This window comes from Budorcas taxicolor, chromosome 13 (genome assembly GCF_023091745.1).
Source record: "Budorcas taxicolor isolate Tak-1 chromosome 13, Takin1.1, whole genome shotgun sequence".
NCBI lineage: Eukaryota > Metazoa > Chordata > Mammalia > Artiodactyla > Bovidae > Budorcas > Budorcas taxicolor.
The window spans coordinates 41839184-41857895 of NC_068922.1; the positions used below are offsets into that span (position 1 = coordinate 41839184).

At 51.2% G+C, this 18712-nt stretch overlaps 1 protein-coding gene across 1 annotated transcript; it reads left to right on the top strand.

Annotated features, from left to right (window-relative positions):
- The first annotated feature begins 14838 nt into the window (after positions 1 to 14838).
- NXT1 (nuclear transport factor 2 like export factor 1) lies at positions 14839 to 17700 on the top strand. Its single transcript, XM_052651078.1, has 2 exons — positions 14839 to 15105; positions 17051 to 17700. Exon 2 carries the CDS (start codon positions 17090 to 17092, stop codon positions 17510 to 17512), a length of 423 nt encoding a protein of 140 aa, XP_052507038.1. The 5' UTR covers positions 14839 to 15105; positions 17051 to 17089; the 3' UTR covers positions 17513 to 17700.
- The last annotated feature ends 1012 nt before the right edge of the window (positions 17701 to 18712 follow it).

Sequence of the window (18712 nt, forward strand, 5' to 3'; positions counted from 1 at the left end):
TGCCTCTGCAGACTGCTCTCTGGAGCAAGGCTTTTCATGCTCCTGTTCCAGGCTCAGTCCCCAGGAGAAATTGCTCAACACTCTTGAGCAAACTTGCAGAACAGCCAGAGGTCTGACAGGGACAGATCGCCCCCACCCACCCACCCACCAACAACTTCAATTTGAACCACCTGGCGACAAAGGTGAAAAACAGTGCCAGTTGCCACCTCCTGACCATCCTATGGAATCAGGGACCTTGCCCTGCTTCCTCAGCAGGCTTCCCAAAGCACACAGCATTATGTGAGTCGCCAGCCCCGGGCCCCATGCCGGACAAGCCCACTGCTGCACGTCCCCACGTCCTGCCCTGTGCACCTCCTCTCCTCCTCCCAGGCCGTCCCTTCCACCAGAAATAGTCAGGAGTTTGGTGTGCAAGCAACAGAACGTGAAGTCGAACAACTTAGGCCCAAAGGGAAATTTCCCGGAAGACTACCAGAGTTCAAGAACCAGACAGGAAGCTGAGAACTGCTATTTCACGTGCTTGCTACTCTCAGGACCCCTGGTGGCTGAGAGGCTCCGGGAAGCCTTCCCAGTTACTGATGCCTGAACCGAGACCTGAGGACGAACCAGAGTGGCCTGCCCACTTGTCCTGCCCACTATTGCCCCTGAGCTGGACTTTGTGAAAAAAGAAAACCAGCCATGCAGGCCTGAAGGTGACTTGGGTGGCCTTGTCTTGTCTGATCTTGGAGGGGGATGGAGAGGGGAAGAGCACCCTTTGGGGCCAGGAGGTGGGGATATTTTGGTCTGAGACCCTGGGAATGACACCTTGCAGCTCTGGGCCCTGGTTCCCTCACAGTCAGGGAACAGCTGTTCCCAATGACTCTCAGGCTGTCTCATTTCACTCCCTATTCAGCCGCAGGGGATCCAGGCTCTCCAGCCTCTGATGTCAGCTTTGTAGGATCGCGGCCAGGTTTGCAGAGCCTTCGTCACAGCAGCGCCTATTTCCTGAGCACCTGTGGAGCTTGGCTCCTGCCTCGTGATCTCAACACTGAGGCTCTGAGTCTGCCAATGACCGTTAGCCAGCGGCCCTGGACTCCCATTAACCTGGCTTCAGAAAGCTCTCAGGGGACCAGCATAGCCATGTGCCAGTAGCAGGGCTCAGATACCCCCAAACACACACACACCTGGGCCCACAGGCCTTGGTGCACAGCGTCTGTCCACTACTCCCCTCGTCTCCTCTAGCTATTCTTTGTCTCCTGCTATTCACAAACCACTGCCACTCCGGAAGAGCCCTGCAGGCACCCCACAGTCTACTCCCAGCCTCCCACACTATTTGGATGCTGGAGCAGGCCTGAGCTCTTGTGCGGTGAGGGTCCCCTCTTTCCAACCCTATCTCATACTCAGTCGCTTGGTCCCCAAAGCAGCTGGGCCTTTGCCCCTGATCCACACGAGTCCTTGTCTTAGGAGCATCTTGGCCTCTAGCCTTGCTCAAGCCTGTCCACCGTGCTGAGTTCAGATGTCATGCCCACTTCTCTCAGGGTCCCTGGGCCCAATCCAATCCCTCCTTCCTCCTCTGGTAGAAAATCAAAGCCCCAGGAAGAAGGGTTACAGGATCTGCTGGGTCCAGGGCAGGCTGAAAACCCGGGGTCCCCTGCTCAGAAGTTGTTAGGATTCCAAGACACAAAGCTCGGAAGCAAGCTTGATACCTTCCAAATGCAGGGCCCTGTTTGACGGCCAGGTCACATGCTGGGAAGCTGACTGTGGACGGGCATCCACTGCCACAGGAAAGGCCCCAGGAACAGCGTTGAGTGCCATGCTGAGGGGGAACCGAGGCCACATCTGTGTGACCTGTGCACCTGCCCACCTTCCTCCACTCACCCCTCAAGAGAGCTCAGCAAGTGGACCCAACAGCTGAAGGAGGGGGTGAGGGAGGAGTTGAGAGACAGGGAATCAGAAGTGGGGCTGGGTGTTGCTGGCTCCTTCACTTTCCCACTCTTTTCAACACAGAGCCGTCTTGTGGAAAAGGTTCTGTGTTTACCATATATAGAGGTTGGAGGCACCCTCCTCTCCTAACCTTGCCAGGGGCTGGGCCCCACCCTCTCAACTGACCTTCTGAAAGTATTCTGTGAATGGCCTCAGGTTCCAAGACCTCAAAAAGTCAAAAGCCTTTGACTGTGTGGATCACAACACACTTTTGAAAATTCTTCAAGATACGGGAATACCAGACCACCTTACCTGTTTCCCAAGAAATCTGTATGCAGGTCAAGAAACAAGTTAGAACTGGACATGGAACAACAGACTAGTTCCAAATCAGGAAAGGAGTACGCCAAGGCTGTATACTGTCACCCTGCTGTTTTAACTTACATGCAGAGTACATCACGCAAAGTGCTGGGCTGGATGAAGCACAAGCTGGAATCAAAATTGCCAGGAGAAATATCAATAATCTCAGATACACAGATGACACTCGGGCACAGTGAGGTCTGGGAGTTTAGTTCAGTGGCTCAGTCGTGTCCTATTCTTTGCAACCCCATGGACTGCAGCATGCCAGGCTTCCCTGTCCATCACCAACTCCTGAAGCTTGAGCAAACTCATGTCCATTGAGTCAGTGATGCCATCCAACCATTTCATTCTCTGTCATCCCCTTCTCCTCCTGCCTTCAATCTTTCCCAGCATCAGGATCTTTTCAAATGAGTCAGTTCTTCTCATCCAAAGTACTGGAGTTTCAGCTTCAACATCAGTCCTTCCAATGAATATTCAGGACTGATTTCCTTTAGGACTGACTGGCTGGATCTCCTTACAGTCCAGGGGACTCTCAAGAGTCTTCTCCAACACCACAGCTCAAAAGCATCAATTCTTTGGTGCTCAGCTTTCTTTAGAGTTCAACTCTCACATCCATATACGATTACTGGAAAAACCATAGCTTTGACTAGATGGACCTTTGTTGGCAAAGTAATGCCTCTGCTTTTTAATATGCTGTTTAGGTTGGTCATAGCTTTTCTTCCAAGGAGCAAGCATCTTTTAATTTCATGGCTGCAGTCACCATCTGCAGTGATTTTGGAGCCCAAAAAAATAAAGTCTGTCACTGTTTTCATTGTTTCCCCATCTATTTGTCATGAAAAGATGGGACCGGATGCCATGATCTTAGTTTTCTGAATGTTGAGTTTTAAGCCAACTTTTCCACTCTCCTCTTTCACTTTCATCAAGAGGCTTTGTAGTTCCTCTTCACTTTCTGCCATTAGTGTGGTGTCATCTGCATGTCTGAGGTCATTTCTCCTGGCAATCTTGATTCCAGCTTGTGCTTCTTCCAGCCTGGCATTTCACATGATGTACTCTGCATATAAGTGACAAAATTAGCAGGGTAACCCACTCCACTCTTTTGAGTTGGTCAAAAGTTTCATTCAGGTTTTTCTGCACAATGTTATGGAAAACTCCAGTGAACTTTTGGCCAACCCAATGCTTTGTTACAGCAGTTGAGCTGACTAATACCTCACCCTCCCAGCCTGAGTCTCCTCCTCTGTATAATGGCAATACTCACAAAACCCCTCTCACAGAAGTGTTGTGGGGTTTTTTGGATAAAGCCATACACAGATGGAAGCAGTTATTCTCTGAGACGGTAAAAATTGCTTCTCACCCAGAATCTTGAAAAACAGTTTTTGGTTTGAAACATCCATTTGCCTTCCCTCCCTCCAAAAAAATCTCTGCTATTTGGGAGCTGCCACAAGACGGTGAGCGGTAAGTCTTCAGTCCTTCTACACAGTTCTTTGAAATAAAGCATCATCTGACCTGACTTGCAAGTCACATAGTTCGTTCCTAAGCAATGAGCATGGACTGAAAGAACAACTGAGAGAGTCCAGAGCTTTGGGAAGATCTTGGACTGTTGGCAAAGGTTGTGCCAGCAAGGGTTATCTGTGGTGCAGCATGCCCACCACAGTCACCATCAAGCCATCTTCTCTGGGGTCACCTTTTCCTCTTTTTCTGGGAGGCAGCAGATCTGACGCTAGTGGACTGTTTCCTTGATCTCATGTTCCAGGACGGCTCTGTCGCTGCAGGAGGGCACAGGGCATCTGCTTTCCCAAAGGCTTCCAACACTTTCTTCCAGTAAAGAAAAACCCAAAGCCCCTCAGTGACCCACTGCTGAGGCACAAGAAATATTCTTGGACTTCTCCACATTTTCCCGGGTTTGCTCTAGAGCCTCTTTGTCATCACAGGCCTGAAGCTATAGAACTGAGCAGATGTGTGGGCAGAGGCTCTTTCCAAAGTCTGGACCACACTCATGTGGCCGTTGCTTGAATAGCAGCTCAGAATTTAAGGGCTGGAAAGTCCATCTATGTGGTATGGAAATCAGGAGTGCAGTCAGGTCTGAACTAACTGCCGTGGGGCAGAAAAGTGGGGTGGAAAGTAATGCCCAATTCAAGGTGCTGAGATCACAAGGGACAAAAGAATCCTGGGTATGGGCTGGGGAGTCATTGCCATCAGCAGAATCTAATAGGCCTCCACTTCTGCGGACTTCTCCCCCAGCCTTCACCCTGCAGCCCCTCGGAGACCCATCACCCAGCACGTCCTCTGGTCAGAAAGGCAGTTGTCTGCGTGGTCCCAGACCAGCACTCGCTGCTCCAGCAAGCCCTGTGACTTAACCCAGGCCTCACCCTTCCTCCTAAGCAGAAAACGAGGCCAAGGCTCCAGCATCTGTGAGTTATGAAGCCCTCCAGAGGGCCCCGATGCCCGTGCTCTGTTAGGTGTGTTTGGGTCTATTGCTGTCTATTGCTACTGCCACAACACACCTGGACACCAAGGTACTGACCCTGCAAGAGTCAGGAGGACCCTTGCAGACTCCCCAGGATGTTTCATGTTCAGGCACTCCTGTCTTCTCACTCACTGCTGGGGCTGGGTTCCCCCAGCAGCAACCCCAACAATCATTCCAGTGTGAGCGGAGCCCTGGGGAGGTGACCCCAGGACACATTGCTGGGCATGGGGAGGAGTCAGCACACAGGGTGTGGTGAGCAGGCCAGCACTGGGGGTGCTGGAGATGTTGCAGGCAGCCTCAGAGATGTCCCTCCCAGGGCCCAGGAGCTGGGCCATCGGTCCTCCAGCCCCCGTCTGTCATAGTTGAGGGTGACCCTGGGGTGTTGACCCCCCGGTTTCCTGCTGCACCCTGGATGAGGCCGGAGTCTGTGGCCAGAGGACCCATATCCAGAAAGGACAGCACGGGAGCCCCCATCGCCAGCTCCGCCAAGCTTCCCCAGGCTGCCAGGGAGAAGGAAGGTTCAGAGACTCTGGTTCCTTATTCAGTTTCCCCACATTGGCCAAGGTGTCTCAAGTCCCCTCTTCCCAGGACACCTTGTCATCTCCCAGTGGGGCACTGATACTTCAGACACGCATCTCCACTGATTCTGGGCCCTGCTGATTCTTGGACCAGAACGGTCCCTCCGCAGGTGACCAGATGCTGTATAAAAACACCTTAGAGGGAGTGAAGTGGGGCCCCAGGGACAGGCAGTTTTACCAGACCACCTCTCACGCAGATGGTCAGCTCACAGAGGGCAGGGACCAGGAAGCACTCCACTTTTCCCGGGGTGGTCGGCTCGGAGCAGCTGTGGCTTAAGGAAGGACACAGCCAGCCTACCCTGCGGGGCATCTAGGAGTGGTAACACTGGCACCAGTCACCTCACAGGCCCACCACCAAAGGGTGGCCTGTGAAGGACATTGAGTATGAGGGCCACCATCCTCTTACAATGCCTGCCTCCTCAACTCCACTGTCCCCACCACAGCCAGGCTTCCCCCACATCAGAGGTGCCAACTAACTTCCAAGTGCCCGAGGGCTTTCCCGGAACTTGGTGCCAGGAAACAACACCCTCCCGGAGCCCAGGATCCTCAGAAGTTGGATGCAGATACCCCAGCTCTGTCCCCTCTCTAGCCTCCAAGGTGGGACTGTTGCCTGAAAAACTGGGTCCTCCTCTTGGTGCGTGTTGGGCCAAAAGACACAGTCAAGCCAAACAGCGGGAGAAGGAGGAATGTATTACTTTCAGGAAATAAAGAGAACACTGGGGATCTTCCCCAAAAGAGTGTTTGCCTGGCAGTGTTTGACTGGGTACATGTGTGCTTGTGAAGGGGCTCAGGCAGAAGAATTCAGCACAGCATTAGGGCAAAGGTCGACAGAACCCAAGTTTTAGTCGACTGCAGTCACAAGTCAGAAAAGGCAACATCGCCATCCTTGAGGTTCACCGGAGTGGGAGTCTTCACAACTGGTATCCAACAACTCCACACAATTCTTTCTACCAGGAGCTGGTGTCAGGCTAAGGGCTCAGTCAGGCAAAATTCCCCAGATGCCAGACACAAGTCCAGCCGGTCACCTGTGCTTCTGACAGTCTGGTTGTAGATCAGAGACTCCTCCGACCCCCGCTCCCGCATGCCCTCAGGCTGACTTGCTGTAGTGACTCACAGAAATCAGTCCTTACTAGACCACTGCTTTATGAAAGAATGTAACTGTCCCCACTTCCTGAGTTACATTCTTTCGTAATACATTACAGGGGCCGGAAAGGGGACCATGCATTATAAAAGAATGTAACTCAGGAAGTCAGCTGGAAGAGATGCTCAGGGCAGGGTATGGAGAAAGGGCGGAGCTTCCCTGCCCCCTCCAAGCTCACCAGTCTCCTTCTTCTGGGTGTTCATCAACCCAGATGCGCTCAGGACCCCATCCTTTTAGGTTCTTCAGTTCAGTTCAGTTCAGTTGCTCCCTCGTATCCGACTCTTTGTGACCCCGCGGACTGCAGCACGCCAAGCTTCTCTGTCCGTCACCAAGTCCTGAAGTTTACTCAAACTCATGTCCATTGAGTCGGTGATGCCATCCAACCATCTCATCCTCTGTTGTCCCCTTCTCCTCCTGCCTTCAATCTTTCCCAGCATCAGGGTCTTTTCTAATGAGTCAGTTCTTTTTGCATCCGGTGGCCAAAGGATTGAAGCTTCAGCTTCAGCATCAGTCAAAGTTTTCTGAATGTTGAGCTTGAAACCAGTTTTTTCACTTTCACTTTCATCAAGAGGCTCTTTAGTTCTTCTTCACTTTCTGCCATAAGGGTGGTGTCATCTGCATATCTGAGGTTATTGCTATTTCTCCTGGCAGTCTTGATTCCAGCTTGTGCTTAATCCAGTCCAGCATTTCAAATGATGTACTCTGCATATAAGTTAAATAAGCAGGGTGACAATATACAACCTTGACGTACTCTTTTCCCTATTTGGAACCAGTCTGTTATTATGCACAGAGGCATGATTGGTTCAATCTTTCGTCATTGGTGATTGAACTCAACCTCCAGGCTTCTCCCCTCCTCAGAGGTCCATACCTGGGGCTGAAAGTTCTACCTTCTAATCTTCTCATCACCGGATTATTCTTCTGGAAATCAGCTCCACCCTTAGGTCAGTCAGTTCAGTCGCTCAGTCGTGTCCAACTCTTTGTGACCCCATGAATCGCAGCACGCCAGGCCTCCCTGTCCATCACCAACTCCTGGTGTTCACTCAAACTCACGTCCATCGAGTCAGTGATGCCATCCAGCCATCTTATCCTCTGTCATCCCCTTCTCCTCCTGCCCCCAATCCCTCCCAGCATCAGTCTTTTCCAATGAGTCAGCTCTTCACATGAGGTGGCCAAAGTATTGGAGTTTCAGCTTTAGCATCATTCCTTCCAATGAACACCCAGGACTGATCTTCAGAATGGACTGATTGGATCTCCTTGCAGTCCAAGGGACTCTCAAGAGTCTTCTCCAACACCATAGTTCAAAAGCATCAATACTTCGGTGCTCAGCTTTCTTCACAGTCCAACTCTCACATCCAGACATGATCACTGGAAAAACCATAGCCTTGACTAGACGGACCTTTGTTGGAAAAGTTGACTTTTTAATATGTTATCTAGGTTGGTCATAACTTCCCTTCCAAGGAGTAAGCGTCTTTTAATTTCATGGGTGCAGTCACCATCTGCAGTGATTTTGGAGCCCAAAAAAATAAAGTTTGACACTGTTTCCAAATAGGTGTTTGCATGCAACTCCAATACTTTGGCCACCTCATGCAAACACTGTTTCCATCTATTTGCTATGAAGTGATGGGACTGGATGCCATGATCTTCGTTTTCTGAATGTTGAGCTTTAAGCCAACTTTTTCACTCTCCTCTTTCACTTTCATCAAGAGGCTTTGTAGTTCCTCTTCACTTTCTGCCATAAGGGTGGTGTCATCTGCATATCTGAGGTTCTTGATATTTCTCCTGGCATTCTTGATTCCAGCTTGTGCTTCTTCCAGCCCAGCATTTCTCATGATGTACTCTGCATATAAGTTTAATAAGCAGGATGACAATATACAGCCTTGACGTAATCCTTTTCCTATTTGGAACCAGTCTGTAGTTCCATGTCCAGTTCTAACTGTTGCTTCCTGACCTGCTTATAGGTCTCTCAAGAGGCAGGTCAGGTGGTCTGGTATTCCCATCTCTTTCAGAATTTTCCACAGTTTATTGTGATCCACACAGTCACAGGCTTTGGCATAGTCAATAAAGCAGAAAGTGGTCCCCAAAGTCAGCTTTTCAACATAACAAAATACAGCTTTACTGTTCCACTTAGGAAATTCCAAGGGATTTAGGAGCTCTGTGCCAGGAACAGGATGAAGAGGAAATCTGTACCTTTTATTTAAATCTTGGTATCATACCTGCCCTGTCTCAACTCTCCCTCCCCTCTGTTCCCACACCTCCCACACCTACCACCTGCACTGCGTCGCTGCTCTGTATCCACTTCCAGATCAGGACACTAGCCACGGACCAGCACTTCTTACATGCTAAAAGAAGCTGCTAAGATGCAGAGGAATGAGATAGTCCTGAGAGTTCTGACTGGAGTGGACACATGTTACGGCCCCATCAGTTCAGTTCAGTTCAGTTGCTCAATCGTGTCCAACTCTTCGCCACCCCATGGACTGAAGTATCCCAGGCCTTCCTGTCCATCACCAAGTCCCAGAGTTTACTCAAACTCATGTCCATTGAGTCGGTGATGCCATCCAACCATCTCATCCTCTGTTATCCCCTTCTCCTCCAGCCTCCAATCTTTCCCAGCATCAGAGTCTTTTCCAATGAGTCAATTCTTCACATCAGGTGGCCAAAGGATTGGAGCTTCAGCTTCAGCATCAGTCCTTCCAATGAATATTCAGGACTGATTTCCTTTAGGATGGACTGGTTGGATATCCTTGCAGTCCAAGCGACTCTCAAGAGTCTTCTCCAGCACCACAGTTCAAAAGCATCAATTCTTCGGTGCTCAGTTTTCTTTATAGTCCAACTCTCACATCCATACATGACTAATGGAAATACCATAGCTTTGACTAGACAGGAGCTTCCCTCATAGCTCAGTTGGTAAAGAATCTGCCTGCAATGCAAGAGACTCCGGTTCGATTCCTAGGTCGGGAAGATCTGCTGGAGCAGGGATAGGCTATCCAATCTAGTATACCTGGGGGCTTCCCTTGTGGCTCAGCTGGTAAAAAAATCTGCCTGCAATGCAGGACACCTGGATTCAATCCCTGGGTTGGGAAGATCTCTTGGAGAAGGGAAAGACTACCCATTCCAGTATTCTGGCCTAGAGAATTCGATGGACTGTATAGTCCATGGAGTCGCAAAGAGTCGGACACAACTGAGCGACTTTCACTTTTTCTTGACTAGATGGACTTTTGTTGGCAAAGTAATGTCTCTGTTTTTCAGTATGCTGTCTAGGTTGGTCATTCACTTTTCACTTTCATGCATTGGAGAAGGAAATGGCTACCTACTCCAGTGTTCTTGCCTGGAGAATCCCAGGGACAGGGGAGCCTGGTGGGCTGCCATCTATGGGGTCACACAGAGTCAGACACAACTGAAGCGACTTAGCAGCAGCAGCAGCAGCAAGTTGGTCATAACTTTTCTTCCAAGGAGTAAGCGTCTTTTAATTTCATGGCTGCAGTCACCATCTGCAGTGATTTTGGAGCCCAAAAATATAAAGTCTGTCACTGTTTCCACTGTTTCCTCATCTATTTGCCATGAAGTGATGAGACCAGATGCCATGATCTTCGTTTTCTGAATGTTGAGTTTTAAGCCCACTTTTTCACTCTCTTCTTTCACTTTCATCAAGAGGTTCTTTAGTTCTTCACTTTCTGCCATTAGGGTGGTGTCATCTGCATATCTGAGGTTATTGATATTTCTCCCAGCAATCTTGATTCCAGCTTGTGTTTCTTCCAGCCCAACATTTCTCATGATGTACTCTGCATAAAGTTAAATAAGCAAGGTGACAATATACAGCCTTGACATACACCTTTTTCCTATATGGAACCAGTCTGTTGTTCCATGTCCAGTTCTAACTGTTGCTTCCTGACCCGCATACAGATTTCTGAAGAGGCAGGTCAGGTGACCTGGTATTCCCATCTCTTTCAGAATTTTCCAGAGCTTGTTGTGATCCACACAGTCAAAGGCTTTGGCATAGTCAATAAAGCAGAAGTAGATGATTTTCTGGAACTCTCTTGCTTTTTCAATGATCCAACAGATGTTGGCAATTTGATCTCTGGTTCCTTTGCCTTTTCTAAATCCAGCTTGAACATCTGGAAGTTCACAGTTCACATACTGTTGAAGCCTGGCTTGGAGAATTTTGAGCATTACTTTACTAGCATGTGAGATGAGTGCGACTGTGTGGCAGTTTGAGCAATCTTTGGCATTGCCTTTCTTTGAGATTGGAATGAAAACTGACCTTTTCCAGTCCTGTGGCCACTGCTGAGTTTTCCAAATTTGCTGGCATATTAAGTGCAGCATTTTCAGAGCATCATCTTTTAGGATTTGAAATAGCTCAACTGGAATTCCATCACCTCCACTACCTTTGTTCATAGTGATGCTTCCTAAGCCCACTTGACTTCTCATTCCAGGATGTCTGGCTCTAGGTTGGTGATCACACCATCATGATTATCTGAGTCGTGAAGATCTTTTTTGTATAGTTCTTCTGTGTATTCTTGCCACTTTTTTTTTTTTTTATTATCTTCTGCTTCTGTTAGGTCCATACCATTTCTGTCCTTTCTTGTGCCCATCATTGCATGAAATTTTCCCTTGGTATCTCTAATTTTCTTGAAGAGATCTCTAGACTTTCCCATTCTATTGTTTTCCTCTATTTCTTTGCATTGATCACTGAGGAAGGCTTTCTTATCTCTCCTTGCTATTCTTTGAAACTCTGCATTGAAATGGGTATATCTTTTCGTTTTTTCTTTGCCTTTCACTTCTCTTCTATTCACAGCTATTTATAAGGCCTCCTCAGACAACCATTTTGCCTTTTTGCATTTCTTTTCCTTGGGGATGATCTTGATCCCTGCCTCCTGTACAATGTCATCCGTAAGAAAAAGGAAGCTCCAGGCCAGCCTGGCTATGATCCAGCAGCCCAGTGGGCAACACCGAAGCAGGTGGAAAGCTTATGGGACAAACATGGGCAGTGCTGCTGGAGGGAGCTGTGCTCAACGGGCCATGTCTGGTCCCCCCAGTGACATTTTCTCATGGGAACGCAGACCCTTCAGATCACATCATCCACCATCACCCCTGGTCCTGGTCGCGGCTCCAGACCCCTGGCCCCATCCATGGCCCCCACCTCCCCTGCTCCCTCAGAGCCCCTGCTGGTCTCACGGGGTGCTCTAGTCCCCAGGACACAGGTTTGGGCTGCAGATGAACAAACTTCCATCTGGGTGCAATTTCAGAGATGAGGAGGGAGCCAGTTTGGACTGTGGGTAGCTCCTTGAGGCGGTGTCACCGTGGAAGGCCTGGAGGGGCCCTGTCTTCAGGGTCCCTTTAGCAGCAAGTGGCCCACCAGGTCATACAGTTGTGAGGTGCTATTCCAGAGGCTTTCCTTGGGCCTCAGGACGGGGCTTCAGTGGGCCTCCGAGAGTGCTGCACAATAGACCACATGATCCTCAGTGCATCACAGGGGACCAGCCATTTATTTGTTCAGGAGTCTGCCACCTATCAGGGTAGGGCTTGGCAGGGAGGCACATGTCTGTCCTGAGCCACACCAGCCCCAGAAGCCCGACCAGAACTGGAGGGTCCATTTCTAAGGCAGCCCACTCCCAGGACTGCTTCCTCTGTAGTTCTGCTGCTTCCTCTCTGGTGTGTGTTTGTGTAGGTGACTGTGTAGCTGTGTGCACACACACTTCACGCCTGCTCCCCTTCTCCGTCCCTACCTCTCTCTTGCTCACACCTCCCCTCTGGGCCCCTGGCCACAGCTCAGCTCCTAAACTAATGGACTTCTGTTATCCCTGCATTCCTAGGACCCCCAGAAAAGACAGGTCCCAAGTGACCTTCCAGAAATGCAGTCCCAGCTCACTCCGGACCAGCGGCAGTTCGGATGATTCCTCCAGTGGAGGGGGTGGGGGGCATGTGGGAGAAGGGTATAGCTAGCCACTCTAGAAGAATTCCATGGACAGAGGATCCTAGTGGGCTACAGTCCATGGGGTCGCAAAGAGTGAGACATGACTGAACAACTAACATTATGTTTGTTTATGCTCAATTTTTAATAGTTCCTCTAGTGGGGGGGGGGTGAGGGGGGGGGGTGGCAGTAGCAGGGAGAGAACAGCACATGATGGTGCTGGTCATCCTGTTTTGCAGGCACAACTGCCCAAAGCGTCATGGACCACCAGGAGATCAGCTCCAAGTCACGCAGCCTTATCAAGCAAACGCCATCAGATACTGCAGCAGAGAACCATGCCAATAAGGGGAGAAGCTTGGTACCAGGTTTAGAGACCCAAGGATACCAGCCTGTCTTCAGAGATGCCAGCAGCTTAGCACGTCTGACCAGCTGCGTCCTTCCTCCCTGGACAGGCTCCATGAGGCAAATAGGCCACTGGCGCCATGGCTGCTCAAGCCAGGATCATCTTCCAGAAGGCACCCATGTGGTTTGGTGACAAATCCCACCAATTTGCTGGTACACTTGTTCCAAGTTTAAAAGCCTTCCTTGTTGGAAGGATCATTGGCAAATAAGGAAGCTGTTGTCAATGCAAAATGTCAAAGCACACCAATGATTCCTGGATGCTTGCTTTGTGCCTGGCCCTGGGCTAAGCACTGACGACACCCTCTTCCAGTCACTCCTGACCCAAGGAAATGAGGGCATTACTGTCCCTCTTCTACACATGAGGCACTGAACCTCAAGAAGGTTAACTTACTTGCAGAATCACTCTGCTAGTGCAGGAAGCCACACTAATTAACTTACAAGTAGGTTTGTTTATAGGCTTCTCTGATAGCTTAGTTGCTGAAGAATTCACCTGCAATGCAGGATACCCAGATTTGATCCCTGGGTTGGGAAAATCGCCCACTCCAGTATTCTTGCCTGAAGAATTCCATGGACAGAGGAACCTGGTGGGCTACAGTCCATGGGGTTGCAAAGAGTAAGACACGGCTGAACAACTAACACTGTGATTGTTTATGCCCAATTTTTAGCAGTACTGATAATAAAGGGAATTTACTGACTCTTGAAACTAGAAAGTCTAAACTTCAGGGTTGATTTGGTTCCCAACAGTCATCAAAGTCTGCTTTCTCCCCCTCTTTCCTGTCTGCCTCATGGTACAAGGGTGCCCACCTCAGCAGAGCAAGATGGCTGGAGCAGCACCACCACACATCGCATGTCCAGAAGGAAAAAGAGAAATAGCATCTTTTCCAAAATCCCCTGGCAAACTCCTTCTCTAGGTTCAGCGGCCCTAATTAGGCAGCCCACCACCCTAGAATTGCTGCCTTAGAGCCAGCAGTGTGTCTAACTTTCTAAACTCAAGCAGCACCAGAAAGTATAAAACAGGCTTGCTTGGAAGCCTACTATAATGTTGTGGAGCAATGATTTGAACCCTGTCTGCTCATTCGAATAGTATTTACCGACCCCTTGCTGTGGATCAGGCAGTTTAGATGGCAGAGACTAATCTGAAAGTTCCGGACCTCCCATCTTCCTGTTGCTGGCTGGGCTGCCTCTCAGGGTTAAATTCTTGTTTTCATCAGAACCTAGGGCTGGTTAAATATCCTCCCGACCAGTGTTTCTATGTTTCTAGGACTGAAGAGGCTCTGTGACTCCAGACTGTCACTTAATTTCTGTCTCTCGACCTCCTAGTCTATATCAGAAATAATGATGCCTTCCTGAAGTTATGAGAATGAAATGAAACGGGTTTACATGGGAAACATACGGAAACTTAAAAGCGACATCCAACCCAGTGGGCATGCAGGAGGTCAACTCTCGTTTTCATGCTAGTGATGCTGGGATTCGGAGTTTTGTAGATTAAATTCCCATTTCACTGGATTGGGCTTTGTAAAGACATTGTCTTGTGCATACGGTTCCAAAGACGCTAGTTCAATTCAAACGTTCTACTCAACCTGCAATATATTTGTTTATAAACCACATTTTTCATGGCGGGGGCGGTAGCCTATATTGAAGAGCCCATCCACTTTCTAAACTGGCCCTGAACTCTGACAGCAAGCGTTCCCTCAGGAAAGCAGGCAAAGAACCGCCCTGGCATTGCCAAGGGGAACACACCCAGAACAGGCGGCAGCGTCAGTTAACCCCTGCCTGGAGGTTTCAGCGCAGACGCGAGACGGCCCCAGAGCCCCCGCCCAACCCCGCCCCAGAGCAGGGGATCTGTGAGGCTTCGTCCAATCAGAGGCCGCACCTAACCTCGGTCCTGCGTCTATAGACCAATGAAGACTCGAGCGAGCGGTCTTCTGGGAACGTGCCTCTCCCGGAAGCTGCCCTACCCGTGCCACACTTAGGCGGGGCTAGCCTTACGGTCGGCCGCCCCACTGGCTGAAACGGCTGTCCGTCACGGGGCGGGAAGGGGCCGGGCGCTCGAGTCTGCGCGTTGCTGGCTGGCCGCGCGCGCGGGAACCCGCAGAGGCGCTGGCTGGACCCGGCAGGTCCTGGGAGGTAGTGGTGAGGCGGAGGCGGCTCTTCCCGGGCCCGCTTGGGCAGGCTGCAGAGGACCGCGGAGCCTCGGCTGGCCTGGCCTACGGTCACGGGGGGCTCCGCGTAGCCGCGTGAACGGAGCCGCCCACGCCGACCCGTGCGGTGATTTCCCCCGCACCTGCCCGCCCAACTGAGCCCCTCGCTAACCCGGTCATCTCCCGCACTGAGCAGGGCGGTCACTCCCGTGCAGGTAGGTGCCCCTGCGCAGGTCTGCGCTCCCCGGTCTGGTAGATGACCCCCGCGTACGTAGAAGGTGCCCCGCCCCGGTCAGTGGCCCCCGCGTGGCGAGGATGCCACTTGGTCTCGCCGCGAGTCTGGGGCGGTTGCAGCCCCGCAGAAACGACCGCTCCCTAAGGACCCCCGGGCGGGCAGCTGGTTGAGCTGCGAAGGCCCGAGATGCCGGTGATCGGCGTGGACGCCAGCAGATGGGGACTCGGCTGGGTGCAGGGGGTGGTGTCCAGCGAGGGCAACGGGCCCGGAGGGGGAGGTTACAAACTGGCCATCCTGGAACCCTGCGCCCCCAGACTGGACCCAGAGAGGCAGGAGCCGGTGAGACAACCGCGCCGTCCCGGCAGGCAGCGTATTCTAGTAGAGGACAGATCAGGGCCGTGTCCACCCTCGACCTAGTCCACACCTGGGTTTCCCTCGTTGCGAAGTTGTTACCATAACGCCTCATCAGTTTGCGGTGACTATTGAAGGACGGGGTTTATATAAAGCGCTGGGAAGTATAGTTTGGAGTGAGTGTTTGCGCGGCTGGACTTGAGGCCCCACCCCCGCCCCGAGGGGGTGGCAGGACCCGCGTGGGTGCCTGGCCCTCAGCGCTCTTTTCAAGGCCGGAGCTCTCCCCGCCTACCCGCTCCTCCCCCTGGCCAGTTCTCTCCTGGAGGCTCTGGCCTCCTCCACCTTCCTCTCCCTGACTCCCTCCTAACCTTGCGTGGGATCTTTTCTCTCTTTCAAAAGCTGATTTTTTTTTTTTTTAAAGTTAAACTCTCCCCATGTCTCATCCCCATAAAGAATCCGCCTGCAGTGCAGGAAATAAGAGAGGCGGGTTCCATCCCTGGGTCAGGACGATCCCCTAGAGAAGGAAATGGCAACCCACTCCAGTATTCTTGCCTGGAGAATCCCATGGACAGAGGAGCCTGGCGGGCTACAGTCCATGGGGTCGCAAAGAGTCAAAGGAACACTACTGAGCATGCATGCACAACGTTGAAATAAAAAAAATACTCAGTATTTAAGTTTGTAAATCTAAATGCATCCAATATTTTAGTAATGTTGTCTTCTGTTGGATTTTTGTGTAGTGAAATATGTTAATCAGGCAAAAAAGAATACAACTACAATAGTTATTGTATACCCTGGGAGAAAAAGCAAATAATTTTTCCTTATGCTTTTGGACTTTTTTTTTTTTTTAAGGAAATGTTTCATTTTGGCTACAGCTAAAATTCTTCCTTGCTGTCACCACCCCCTCACCCCACAGAATTTCTTCTGTCTGGCCTGTCCTTTCTTGGCTCACGGGACTCCCCTGTGCTCCCTGGAGCTCTTGAGTCGTCACTCATTCCAATCAGCTCCAGCCTTGCTCCTTAAATAGAGCCCATAGTGAGAACTGTAGCCACCAGTATTGGTCCTGTCCTGTCCTCAACGACATTTGTTCTCTTGCCCTCTTAGGGAACCTGCCTTTTCTTCACCTTCCCAGCGCAGTAGGTGAGCTCATGATAGATGGATCAGCCTTCGTTGGGCCACTGTTCACTTCTCCAGAGTGTCGTGTCTGCACCAGACACACGAGGGCAGTCACAGCTGTTCCATGCTTCCAGGAAAAAGCAGCCTCCCACAGTCAGTTGTTAAGAAATTCATTGTTAAAATTCATAGTAATAAGCTGTCATTGCTGGCTATGGGTCTCAGGCTTTTTAACTGAGTGTGCGGTGTCCCCTGCTTCCCTTCATCCTGCACTGCAGTCATAGTCATGCACAGGTAGGGATGTTCCTGTCTCAAATGAGCAAACGGGGGCCCAGCCAGACCAGGCGTCGGCAGCAGGGGGCGCCCAGAATTTCGCCTCAGTCGGAGGACTGGTCCTTTGTGGGGCGTGACGGTCATCAGCATTCACACAAGGTCTCTTCCACCTTCCGCCCCCTCGGGTACAGGAGGCACCTGGGCCAAGGCCTCCCTTGGCGGGGCCAGTGATGGCGTCCGTGGACTTCAAGACCTATGTGGACCAGGCATGCCGCGCAGCTGAGGAGTTCGTGAATGTGTACTACAGCACCATGGACAAGCGGCGGCGGCTGCTGTCCCGCTTGTACATGGGCACAGCCACCCTGGTGTGGAACGGCAACGCTGTCTCCGGGCAAGAGTCCCTGAGTGAGTTTTTTGAGATGCTGCCTTCCAGTGAGTTCCAGATCAACGTGGTAGACTGCCAGCCTGTCCATGACGAAGCCACCCCGAGCCAGACCACCGTCCTTGTCGTGATCTGTGGGACAGTGAAGTTTGAGGGCAACAAACAGCGAGACTTCAACCAGAACTTCATCCTGACGGCCCAGGCCTCACCCAGCAACACAGTGTGGAAGATTGCCAGCGACTGCTTCCGGTTCCAGGACTGGGCCTGCTAGTGGGGTGGTGGGACACCCCCAGCCTGAACCCTGGGCTCGCTCAAGTCTGAGGGGCCCCTGTCTGGGCATACACTTGTTTGTCACAGTTGCCTTTCTGAAGTAGTAAAATTCTCTATTTTTCTATTTGCCCAGGAGAGACTCTGGTTCTGGAAATTTTGATGAATAAAATGTTGCTTCTTTTCCCCTTGCTGGATGTGTTTGGGCGATACTGGGGAGAGGGGCCCAGGAGAAGGAGGGTTAAAGCTGCAAGGCCAGCAGAAGGCACTGCAAAGACTGAGATCCAGGGCTGCCGCACACACAGAGGACATCCTTGGGACTCTTCGAAAATCACCAGGCGCACATCCTGGTCGAACTACTGAATCTCAGAGGGTGGGCCTGAGCGTTTTTGGCATTTTACAAAAGCCCCCTAGCTGTCTATTAAAACACTTTAGAGAACCCCCTGACTAGGTGGCTGGACCCACAACTGGGACTTCGCACCTGTGCTGGGAGTTACATGGATGAAAACAGGTAAGATACCTGGAGTTAGCTAATAACTGCTTGTAAACAAGGAAGCTCCATTGACTACTCCCTTGCAAAGAGGAGAACTGCTTTTAAGAGGAAGAAGTACTGAGGTGGGGCTGGGGGCATCAGAATTAGATGCTGGTTTTACTGACCCTGAGGACCAACTCACCCCATTTCTCCAAAGTAAAGAAAAAATGAGCCGTTTCCATCATCCTTTGATTAATAGATGAGCTTTTGTGGACATGTGCCTTCCCCAGGTAAATCTGTGATCAAAGGTCAGGCTCGGGGGTGTGGGTTAGGATTAGGAATGGGGGACTTGTGTAGGCTGCACAGATGGTAGGGACCTCTAGCCCTGGGCTGTGGCGTCCACCAGGGATGGCTAGGCAAGGTGGGCATTGCTGCCATGTCAGGAAGGATCTCACTCCCCTCTGATAGAGGAAAAGGGGCCTGACCTTGGGGACTGGACTGGGAGCTGGCAGGACAGAGGGACAGGGCAGGAGGCTGGATGGTGGCTGTTGTACAGAGGGTGGGGGGCAGTGGCAGCCTGTACTAAAGGGCAAGCCCTGGTCAGTGCCCCAGGCTGAGATGCAGGCCTGAACACAGCCTGGTGTGTGTGTGTGGGGCTGGTGGGGTCGGTGCAGGGGTGGGGGGTGGTGTCTCAGGTGCCGGATCACTGGGCCTCTGGGAGAAGCCAAGCAG